Consider the following 11,623-nt stretch of genomic DNA (forward strand, 5'->3'; position numbering starts at 1 on the left):
TTGAGTCAGCGCCAAATGTTTTAACTAGCTCTGTGACCAGCTTTAAAAATATATTGTATTCAGAGCTCTGACAGCCAAATTATTTTCCCATAAATCCTTAATTAAGAAATTTCTAACATGGCAGCCAAATAATTTTGAAAAGTGGTAAAAAGCTGCTGTATACAGCTGTGAAGAGTATTTAAAAATGTCTTTCATGCTTTATTAAAGTAATCAATTAACACCAAAACCAGTTTTAAACAACTTCTTTTCAAAATGAGTGACTTAATAAAATACCAAATATTTCACTTGTGGAGTAATAGAATCATAGAAGTTTACAACATGGAAAACAGGCCCTTCGGCCCAACATGTCCATGTCGCCCAATTTATACCACTAAGCTAGTCCCAGTTGCCTGCACTTGGCCCATATCCCTCTATACCCATCTTACCCATGTAACTGTCCAAATGCTTTTTAAAAGACAAAATTGTACCCGCCTCTACGACTGCCTCTGGCAGCTCGTTCCAAACGCTTACCACCCTTTGAGTGAAAAAATTGCCCCTCTGGACCCTTTTGTATCTCTCCCCTCTCACCTTAAATCTATGCCCCCTCATTATAGACTCCCCTACCTTTGGGAAAAGATTTTGACTATCTACCTTATCTATGCCCCTCATTATTTTATAGACTTCTATAAGATCACCCCTAAACCTCCTACTCTCCAGGGAAAAAAGTCTCAGTCCATCCAACCTCTCCCTATAAGTCAAACCATCAAGTCCCGGTAGCATCCTAGTAAATCTTTTCTGCACTCTTTCTAGTTTAATAATATCCTTTCTATAATAGGGTGACCAGAACTGTACACAGTATTCCAAGTGTGGCCTTACTAATGTCTTGTACAACTTCAACAAGACATCCCAACTCCTGTATTCAATGTTCTGACCAATGAAACCAAGCATGCTGAATGCCTTCTTCACCACCCTATCCACCTGTGACTCCACTTTCAAGGAGCTATGAACCTGTACTCCTAGATCTCTTTGTTCTATAACTCTCCCCAACGCCCTACCATTAACGGCGTAGGTCCTGGCCCGATTCGATCTACCAAAATGCATCACCTCACATTTATCTAAATTAAACTCCATCTGCCATTCATCGGCCCACTGGCCCAATTTATCAAGATCCCGTTGCAATCCTAGATAACCTTCTTCACTGTCCACAATGCCACCAATCTTGGTGTCATCTGCAAACTTACTAACCATGCCTCCTAAATTCTCATCCAAATCATTAATATAAATAACAAATAACAGCGGACCCAGCACCGATCCCTGAGGCACACCACTGGTCACAGGCCTCCAATTTGAAAAACAACCCTCGACAACCACCCTCTGTCTTCTGTCGTCAATCCAATTTTGTATCCAATTGGCTACCTCACCTTGGATCCCGTGAGATCTAACCTTATGTAACAACCTACCATGCGGTACCTTGTCAAAGGCTTTGCTAAAGTCCATGTAGACCACGTCTACTGCACAGCCCTCATCTATCTTCTTGGTTACCCCTTCAAAAAACTCAATCAAATTTGTGAGACATGATTTTCCTCTCTCAAAACCATGCTGACTGTTCCTAATCAGTCCCTGCCTCTCCAAATGCCTGTAGATCCTGTCTCTCAGAATACCCTCTAACAACTTACCCACTACAGATGTCAGGCTCACCGGTCTGTAGTTCCCAGGCTTTTCCCTGCCGCCCTTCTTAAACAAAGGCACAACATTTGCTACCCTCCAATCTTCAGGCACCTCACCTGTAGCTGTCGATGATTCAAATATCTCTGTTAGGGGACCCGCAATTTCCTCCCTAACCTCCAATAACGTCCTGGGATACATTTCATCAGGTCCCGGAGATTTATCTACCTCGATGCGCGTTAAGACTTCCAGCACCTCGCTTTCTGTAATATGTACACTCCTCAATACATCACTATTTATTTCCCCAAGTTCCCTAACATCCATGCCTTTCTCAACCGTAAATACCGATGTGAAATATTCATTCAGGATCTCACCCATCTCTTGTGGTTCCGCACATAGATGACCTTGTTGATCCTTAAGAGGCCCTACTCTCTCCCTAGTTACTCTTTTGCCCTTTATGTATTTGTAGAAGCTCTTTGGATTCTCCTTTGCCTTATCTGCCAAAGCAATCTCATGTCCCCTTTTTGCCCTCCTGATTTCTCTCTTAACTCTACTCCGGCAATCACTATACTCTTCAAGGGATCCACTTGATCCCAGCTGCCTATGCATGTCATATGCCTCCTTCTTCTTTCTGACTAGGGCCTCAATCTCCCGAGTCATCCAAGGTTCCCTACTTCTACCAGCCTTGCCCTTCACTTTATAAGGAATGTGCTTACCCTGAACCCTGGTTAACACACTTTTGAAGGCCTCCCACTTACCAGACGTCCCTTTGCCTGCCAACAGACTCTCCCAATCAACTTCTGAAAGTTCCTGTCTAATACCATCAAAATTGGCCTTTCCCCAATTTAGAATTTTAACTTTTGGGCCAGACCTATCATTCTCCATAGCTTTCTTAAAACTAATGGAATTATGATCACTGGTCCCAAAGTGATCCCTCACTAACACTTCTGTCACCTGCCCTTCCTTATTTCCCAAGAGGAGGTCAAGTTTTGCCCCCTCTCTAGTCGGGCCATCCACATACTGAATGAGAAATTCCTCCTGAATACACTCAACAAATTTCTCTCCATCCAAGCCCCTAATGCTATGGCTGCCCCAGTCAATGTTGGGAAAGTTAAAGTCCCCTACTATTACCACCCTATTTTTCTTGCAGCTGTCTGTAATCTCCTTACATATTTGCTCCTCAATTTCCCGTTGACTATTTGGGGGTCTGTCGTACAATCCTATCAAAGTGATCTCTCCCTTCTTATTTTTCAGTTCTACCCATATCGACTCCGTGATGTTCTCCCTAATCAAGAACGCAACTCCCCCTCCTCTCTTACCTCCTGCTCTATCTTTCCTATAGCATCTGTACCCTGGAACATTGAGCTGCCAGTCCTGCCCCTCCCTTAGCCATGTTTCAGTAATAGCTATAACATCCCAGTCCCATGTACCCATCCATGCCCTGAGTTCATCTACCTTGCCCATCAGACTTCTTGCATTGAAATAAATGCAGTTTAATCTAGACTTCCCTTGGTCTTTGCCCTGCTTTCTCAGACCATCTGCCCGGTCATGTTTTGTACACTCTCCCTTACTGCCTTTTGTTTCTGTCACCACTTTACTTCCCACTGACTTCCTGCATCGGTTCCCATCCCCCTGCCACTTTAGTTTAAACCCTCCCCAACAGCACTAGCAAACACTCCCCCTAGGACATTGGTTCCAGTCCTGCCCAGATGCAGACCATCCAATTTGTACTGGTCCCACCTCCCCCAGAACCGGTTCCAATGTCCCAGGAATTTGAATCCCTCCCTCTTGCACCATCTCTCAAGCCACGTATTCATCCTAGCTATCCTGTCATTCCTACTCTCACTAGCCCATGGCACTGTTAGCAATCCTGAGATTACTACCTTTGAGGTCCTACTTTTTAGTTTAACTCCTAACTCCCTAAATTCAGCTTGTAGGACCTCATCCCATTTTTTACCTATATCGTTGGTACCTATATGCACCACGACAACTGGCTGTTCACCCTCCCCCTCCAGAATGCCCTGCAGCCGCTCCGCGACATCCCTGACCCTTGCACCAGGGAGGCAACATACCATCCTGGAGTCTTGGTTGCGTCCGCAGAAATGCCTGTCTATTCCCCTTACAATCGAGTCCCCTATCACAATAGCTCTGCCACTCTTTTTCCTGCCCTCCTGTGCAGCAGAGCCAGCCACGGTGCCATGAACCTGGCCGCTGCCACCTTCCCCTGGTGAGCCATCTCCCCCAACAGTATCCAAAACGGTATACCTGTTTGAGAGGGGGATGGCCACAGGGGACCCCTGCACTACCTGCCTGCACCTCTTACTCTGCCTGGTGGTCACCCATTCACTTCCTGCCTGTACTCCCTTTACCTGCAGTGTGACCAACTCGCCAAACGTGCTATCCACGAGTTTCTCTGCATCGCGGATGCTCCACAGTGAGTCCACCTGCAGCTCCAGCTCCGAGATACGATCGGTCAGTAGCTGCAGGTGGACACACTTCCTCTAATGCTTTCTGTATTTGTACAGTGCTCCACATGAACACTACAAAAATTCTGTTAAGCTAGTAAAGTGAAATGTTTTAAGATATAGTACTGTCAAATATTCATACACACCTACACACAACGCGCGCGCGCACACACACATATATATATATATATAGTATGTAGTGGCACATGTGGAAAAGTTTCCATTTACCTATCTATGAATGTGTTCTCCTTTAATGACTTATCTTTTGGGTACAGAATGTTCTTTACAATGTTTGTTTTATTATATAATTACCATGACAGGGCTATGAGATAGACGGTGTACTTGGCAAAGAGTTGGGGCCTCTCAGCTGCTATGTTCGCTCAGTAACAAAGCAGCCAGCATGCTGGATTGGATTAGAAGAAGTCTGTCTGCTACAGGTGATAACCCAGCCTCGGTGAAAATGAAATGCTCGCCTATCAGCAATTGTAGCAGTGATGGTTACAAACTGTATTTCTGAAATTTTGATAAATATGTGAAATAATTATTGCATTAAATATTTATAAATTCAATGTGCTGTAATTAAAATAACTATTTTGGATGTCTGGTGTGTTGGGTTATTTTAAAACTTATATTTGTACCTTTATGGGGATTTTAAAAGGTTAATGAATCAAGACTATATAAGTAAAATAGAGGTCAAAGACACCTGCCCTTTTTATTGAGTTATATTACTGTGAATCTAGGGGCTATTTGTTGTGGATAAGCTGAAAAGATCAGACGTTTGTTTCCACCTGGAAACAGCTGGTGTCAAGGAAGTATAGGTATCTTACCAGGTTTTGTTTCATTCTGTAAATCATTTCCCAGGTCTCTTTATATTCCTGCTGCATCCTTCCCCCAACTAAGAAAGCAGACAGAGAACCATGGAACCTGTTCCCAGTCTTGAGCTGCTGTTACATGGTGAAACAAGTCGATGAAGCAAGTCAAAGCAGCACATATTGGTTTTGATTTTTTTTCACCTCTGCCTCTCAAGACAGCCTGACATTCATTGTGTGAGCAAAACCCATGCCCTGCCACTGTGTGTGTTAGTGCACTAATACATTACCCTACTTAATTAGATTTTTTTCTCTTGAAAAGGGCTGGACTGTTCTGCCTCTTTTGGCAGATGTGTTTAAGAAGTTCTTTCAGATCATTTAGTGTAATGCAACAACAACAGCTTGCATTTATACAGTGGCTTTAATGTAGTAAAACTTTCCAACGTGCTTCACAGGAGCTTAACAGACAAAAATTGACACCAAGCCAAAGAAGGCGACATTAAGATAGGTGACCAAACTCTTGGTTAAAGAGGTAGGTTTTAAGCAATGTCTTAAAGTAGGAGAGGTTTTGGGAGGTAATTCCAGAGCTTGGGGCCTAGATGGCTGAAGGCACGACCACCATTAGTGGGCCGAAGGAAGTGGGCCATGCACATGAGGCAAGAGTGGGAGGAATGCAGAGTTCACGGAGGGTTATATGGCTGGAGGAGGCTACAGAGATAGGGAGAGGTGAGGCCATGGAGGAATTTTGAACACGAGGATGAGAATTTTAAAATCGAGACGTTGGTGGACTGGGAGCCAATGTAGGACGGCAAGAGGTGATGGGTGAATGGAACTTGGTGCGAGTTAGGTGAGGCCAAGTTTATGGAGGGTTGAAGATGGGAGGCCAGCCAGGAAAGCATTGGAATAGTCGGATCTGGAGATAACAAAAGCATGGATGAGAGTTTCAGCACCAGGTGAACTGAGGCAGGGGTGGAGACGAGCGACATTAAAGAGTTAGAAGTATCCAAAGACAGTTTTAGTTTTGTTACACCGGAACGTTTGATTCCAAGTGTAAATTCTTGTGTTCAAAAGAATCTCAGGAGCCACTAGTTTCATTTCACAAATGTTCTAAGTTAAAAATGGTTATAAGTTGTTGGTTGGCACAGTAGATTCTACTATGGCCGTTTTGACCTGGGTTCAAATCCAGAACAGAATGCTGGAATGGAAATCTTCTTTCTCTCTTGGCTGCAAGAGGATCTATATAAAATGAGCTTAAGCAACTTTATTCTAGTTCCTAGCGAGTTTGAGCAGTCTAACAAAGCCATACAATGGTTTGTGTGAAAATGAAAAAAAGTGATACGTTGGTGCAATAGGGGTTGCTTTTGAGATGGGAACTGTGACACATTGTTGAAGCAGTGTAGAGGGAGTTTTACTCTGCATTTAACCCTGAATATCTGGAAGTGCTTGGTGCTGATATTAGATACCTGGAAAGGAAATGTTTCTATTCCCAACACTAATTTTACACACCCTAATTTGCACAAAAAATTGATTACAGACTAGTACTCTTTGAATATATTTTTAGTCAGATAATTAACATTTGCAACAATATTGAAATAAAAGGGCTGTATTTTTAAAATTCTAATTCATCCTAACAAAATACTTAAATTGCCTTACCTGCTCTGCTGGCCACATTACTGAGTGACCATGTCATCATCTTTTGAGATGAGCCCAAATGCCAAATTGAGACTCTATACAGTCCTAGATATTGTGAAGGCTCTAACAGTGTTTAGGTGACTTTATAAGCTGAAGCCAGGTCACCAGAGCATGTTAGTTGGACCTCTTTGTGTGTTGACTGTGTAAGCCATTGCAAGCTTACTATGCTAATATCTTGACTTATTAAGAGCACAAAAATAAGTGAGCTAAAGTTTTGACCATGCTTAGATTTAAAACACAAGGTTTAACATTTATTTTAAAGCAATTATGTATTAGTATGCTAGTATTGTCACCATCACATTAGGGAAAGTCAACACTGTTTTATGAAAAGGAAATCGTGTTTGACAAATCTAAGAGTATTTTGAGGGTGTAACTAGCAGGGTAGATAAAGGGGAACCAGTGGATGTAGTATATTTGGATTTTCAAAAGGCATTCGATAAGGTGCCACATAAGAGGTTGTTATACAAGATAAGGACTCATGGAATTGGGGGTAATAAATTTGCATGGATTGAGAATTGGAGAAACAGGAATAAACAGGTCATTTTCAGGTTGGCAGGCTGTAACTAGTGGGGTGCTGCAGGGATTGGTGCTTGGGCTCAGTTATTTACAATCTATATTAATGACTTAGATGAAGGGACTGAGTGTAATGTATCCAAGTTTGCTGATGATACAAGGCTAGGTGGGAAAGTAAGCTGTGAGGAGGACGCAAAGAGTCTGCCAAGGGAAATAGACAGGTTAAGTGAGTGGACAAGAAAGTGGCAGATATATTATGAGGTTAATCACTTTGGTAGAAAGAATAGAAAAACAGCATTATTTTTTAAATGGTGAGAAACTATTAAATGTTTGTGTTCAGATTTGTACACGAAACACAAAGTTAACATGCAGGTACAGCAAGCAATTAGGAAGGCAAATGGTATGTTGGTGTTTATTGCAAGGGGGTTGGAGTATCAGAGTAATAGTACAGGGCTTTGGTGAGACCAAAGCCCTGTACTATGTGCAGTTTTGTTCTCCTTACCTAAGGAAGGATATACTTGCCTTGGAGGCGTTACAATGAAGGTTTACTAGATTGACTGCTGGGATGAGAGGGTTGTGCTATGAGGAAAGATTGAGTAGAATGGGCCTGTTTATAAGAATGAGAGATTCTAAGAGGGCTTGACAGGGTAGATGCTGAGAGGATGTTTCCCCTGACTGGAGAGTTTAGAACTAGGGGACATAGGATAAGGGGTTGGACATTTAAGACCGAGATGAGGAGGAATTTCTTCACTCAGAGGGTCGTGAATATTTGGAATACTCTACTGCAGAGGGCTGTGGACACTCAGAGTATTTTCAAGACAGAGATAGATTTTTGGACTCTAAGGGCATCAAGGGATATGGGGATCAGGCAGGAAAGTGGAGTTGAGGTTGCAGATCAGCTATGATCTTATTGAATGGCAGAGCAGGCTCGAGGGGCTGTATGGCCTACTTGTATTTCTTATGTTATCACTGCCTGAGAAACAAAAAAGTGCACACCACCACAATTTTCAGTATTAATGAACTGCAGCTGGGTACTACTATACCTTGGCTCTGTCAGGCAATGTTTAGTGAGGGGCACATTCACACTTTAGTTTAAAATATTTTAATGAAGGCTCATTTATTTTAAAAAATGACTTAAATCTACTGTGATTATTTTAATGGTGACTATTCAGCTTACAGCACAGATTCCCTCTAGTTCGGTTTAATTTAAATCATAAATATAATGATTCTAAAGGCATAAGAACTTTTCGTTAATACATTTCTGTGTGGTACGTGGTCACTCGATGAACCTACGTTTCGTTTAAAATATTAAAAAAAAACTTGACTGGGTGAGTTATCTATTCACGTGCTTTCTCAATTACAGCATGACTCAGCAAAGCGCACGATATCTGCCATCTGAAAATTTTCCATTCACCTTTTGTTTCGTTCTGCCCAACCCTGCAGAATACAGGTATTCAATAAAAACACCGCACAAACTAATAAAAGGTTTGACGTATTTAATGATTCTTTTCATATAAACGAAATACAGTTAATATAAAACAAATGTCAACCATGCTCTGTATCAACGATTTTGACTAAAGTGAAAAATATAAAGTTCATAATTGTTGCATATAAATGTACCTTAGTTGCATTAATGCATTTAGGAGTATAGAAAATTAGAATTATAAAAAAATAATTTAAGGAACGTTCAGGCTTTGTTGCTATGGCAAAGTTTTTAAGGCAGTTTGCAACAAGTTTCAGGAGTCCAGAACTCCTAAGGCCAGAAAAATCTACGAATTTCTAAGTTCACAGTACTTGCTACAAATTATTCATTCTTTGGTTGAGGTATCAGGTCTATTAAATGTTTCTTTTTAAGCTTCGTTCAACAGTCACCGACAGTCTGCACTTGCACTGAGGAATGATGCTGTGTTAGGTTGTTGTTCAAAAAAGTTCCTCATAATCGCAAGTTCCCTCGACAACTGCTCGATTTTTTTGTGCAAACGATCGTTCTCGGCATTGAGCTCCACCACTTTCTGCTGCATCTCTACGTTCCGCTGTTTCGCTTTATCTCTGCTCTTCCTCACGGCAATGTTATTTCTCTCTCTCCTCTGCCGGTACTCGGGGCTTTGTCGGTCTACGGACTTTTTAGATTTTTCCTTCCCAGACGCCGATCTACCGTGGGAATTTAAAGGACTGGGCTCCGGGCTGGTGGGAGGGGTGGGCTGACCCGTGGGTAAGTGCACGGTTGTCTGTGCACAGGCTGCGATCTGAGTGTGCAGGGACGTTTCCATGTTTTCGGTCCTTTCTTCCTTCACCACCACTTTCGATAAGTCCAGTCGTTGATCGTAACTGTTCCGCAGTTGAGCAGTGAAAGGTTCCCTCTCTGAGTGGTTACCTGTTGAGGCGGTAACACTAGTGACCGAGCTCATCATCTGACTGCCTGCAGGCGGCAGATAGCCATAGTCGGGCTGGGATTTGTCCGGTTTGTTGGTGCTGGCGAACAGATCTGCCAACAAGTCGTCGTTGTAGAGCTCCAGCTGCGAGCCTGACACCGGCTCAACCACATAGGGGCTGAAATCAATGGCAGTCTCGTCGTCGTAGATGTCACCTGCCGGGTTCAGGTCGACCAGGTTGGCTCTTTCCTCGCACATCCCCCGGTTCGCCTTGGCCGAGGACACCCCACCGCTGACGCCCTCGTAGAAATTAGCTGGCTCCAGGGAAAACATGGGGAAGCATGGCGAGACGCAGCGTGAATCCAGGTTGTACAGGTTACTCATGAAGGTGCTGGTTTGACCGGGCTCCGCCGCACGGATCACGGTTTCCTCACACACTCTCTCCGCCCGACTCTCGAGCGGCCCCGCGCCCCGCGCGCCGCTTTATACACACCGCCCGCGCGCGTCACTCATTCAAGGACTCATTTACATGGAACGGGGCGGGGCCCCGGGGCGGCCACGCCCACCAGAGCCCGGGGTCCTGGGACCGGCGCGAGCGGGTCGTGGCGCTCAGTTTGCGCCCAGTGTCTGCGGTAAGAGAGAGAGAGAGAGAGAAGAGCTATTAAAGTGCTTGGTGTGGAGAGCGTAGGGTGAACAGCAGGCTCTTCATACAAATACTTTCAATGCAAAAGTTTGTTTTAGGGGAAACGCTTGAGCAGTTCCGTTTTTAGCGAAAATAAATCACAGTAGTCGATAACACTGCCCTTTGGCTGGACAGTAGCTAATCGACTTAAAAGCGTTGACATTGAACTTTTAAGTAAACCGCCATCTAATGCAGGTATGTGCAAAAAATACTCGAGGGTTTTTCAGGTGCTTTCCTGTTCACCGAGTAATCACGTGCTGTGCTATTAAGGACATGGTTCCCTGTGGACTTGCTGTTTTTCTCATTCTATGCTTGGTTAGATAACTTATTCTAGAAACTTCAGCGCCCTCCTCAGTCCTAAAAGAGACAAGAAAGCTGAACGATAAGACCATTTATTTTGCATTTTATCTGAATGCGTACGTCATGCAATATAAAACCCTAACACTGGATATGACTTAGAACAGTAAACAAAACTCAGTCTGATGTTAGACTACAATTTTTATTCCAAACCTCGCCTCCCTAAGATAACCATGCACAGAAAACTTCTCAGTTGTTTGGAAGCATTTACTGCTTCAACGTGAAAAAACTGGAGTCTTAGGAGTGAGTAGACTACACCTAGCGCTCTAGTAGGAGAAGCAACACAGTAATAGTTTATAACCTCTGATTTAGTACAATAGGAGTAATTGTTAACAGATCAACCAAAAACAAATATTTTTTCCATATGAATTATATATATATTATATAAGAACATAAGAAACAGGAGCAGGAGTAGGCCATACGACCCTGCTCCGCCATTCAATAAGATTGTGGCTGATCTTCTACCTCAACTCCATTTTCCCACCCGATCCCCATATCCTTCGATTCCCTTAGTGTCCAACTATCCATTGAGCTCAGTCTTGAACGACTGATAATTGGATAAGAAATTGGCTGAAAGAACTTACATTTATATAGCACCTAATCATGACCTTGGAACATGCTAAAGTACTTCACAACGACTGGATTATTTTTAAAGTGCAGTCACTTATTTCGGCAAACGCAGCAGCCAATTTGTGCATAGCAAGGTCCCGCAGACGTCCTACTTGACCTTTTCGCAGCATTCAACACAGGAAACCATGCCATCCTCTTCTAACATCTTTTCTATTGTCTAGCTCCTTAGAATAACCTTTTCATGGTTCCATTCCTATCCAGTGTAACCAATGCATTCCAGCAAGGGGCTCTCTTCCCTCATCTGCACTGTCACCTATTGGGTCCCCAGGGTTTTATCCCCTCTTATCTATATTTCCTCTCGGAAACATCTGCAACTACTTTGCATTCATTTGTACACTGATGATGCGCATTTCTACCTCTCCATCACTACGCTCAACTCTTCAACAACCTCCTCTTACTACCAGACTATCTGACATCCAGTCTTGGATGAGTCACAACTTCCTGTAGCTCAACATCAGG

General features: G+C 43.2%; 2 protein-coding genes across 4 annotated transcripts in view; one reads left to right on the forward strand and one right to left on the reverse strand.

The window, feature by feature from the left end:
• spidr (scaffold protein involved in DNA repair) overlaps nt 1-4,707 on the forward strand; it is a 316,427-nt gene extending 311,720 nt beyond the window's left edge. For all 3 annotated transcript variants that reach the window (XM_067979905.1, XM_067979906.1, XM_067979908.1), the window contains one exon: nt 4,430-4,707. In XM_067979905.1, the coding sequence (XP_067836006.1) occupies nt 4,430-4,567 (138 nt within the window). In that variant the 3' untranslated portion in view covers nt 4,568-4,707. The remainder of the gene's footprint in view (nt 1-4,429) is intronic.
• A 3,897-nt stretch (nt 4,708-8,604) lies between these two features.
• On the reverse strand, nt 8,605-9,964 carry cebpd (CCAAT enhancer binding protein delta). Its single transcript, XM_067979909.1, has one exon. The coding sequence runs from the start codon at nt 9,877-9,879 to the stop codon at nt 8,992-8,994; it is 888 nt and encodes a 295-aa protein (XP_067836010.1). The 5' UTR covers nt 9,880-9,964; the 3' UTR covers nt 8,605-8,991.
• Nucleotides 9,965-11,623: the final 1,659 nt, after the last annotated feature.

This window comes from Heptranchias perlo, chromosome 3, assembly GCF_035084215.1.
Source record: "Heptranchias perlo isolate sHepPer1 chromosome 3, sHepPer1.hap1, whole genome shotgun sequence".
NCBI lineage: Eukaryota > Metazoa > Chordata > Chondrichthyes > Hexanchiformes > Hexanchidae > Heptranchias > Heptranchias perlo.

What these genes read in the sequence shown, in the direction of transcription:
- cebpd (XM_067979909.1), bottom strand. Translation starts at nt 9,879, where the DNA reads ATGAGTAACCTGTACAACCTGGATTCACGCTGCGTCTCGCCATGCTTC.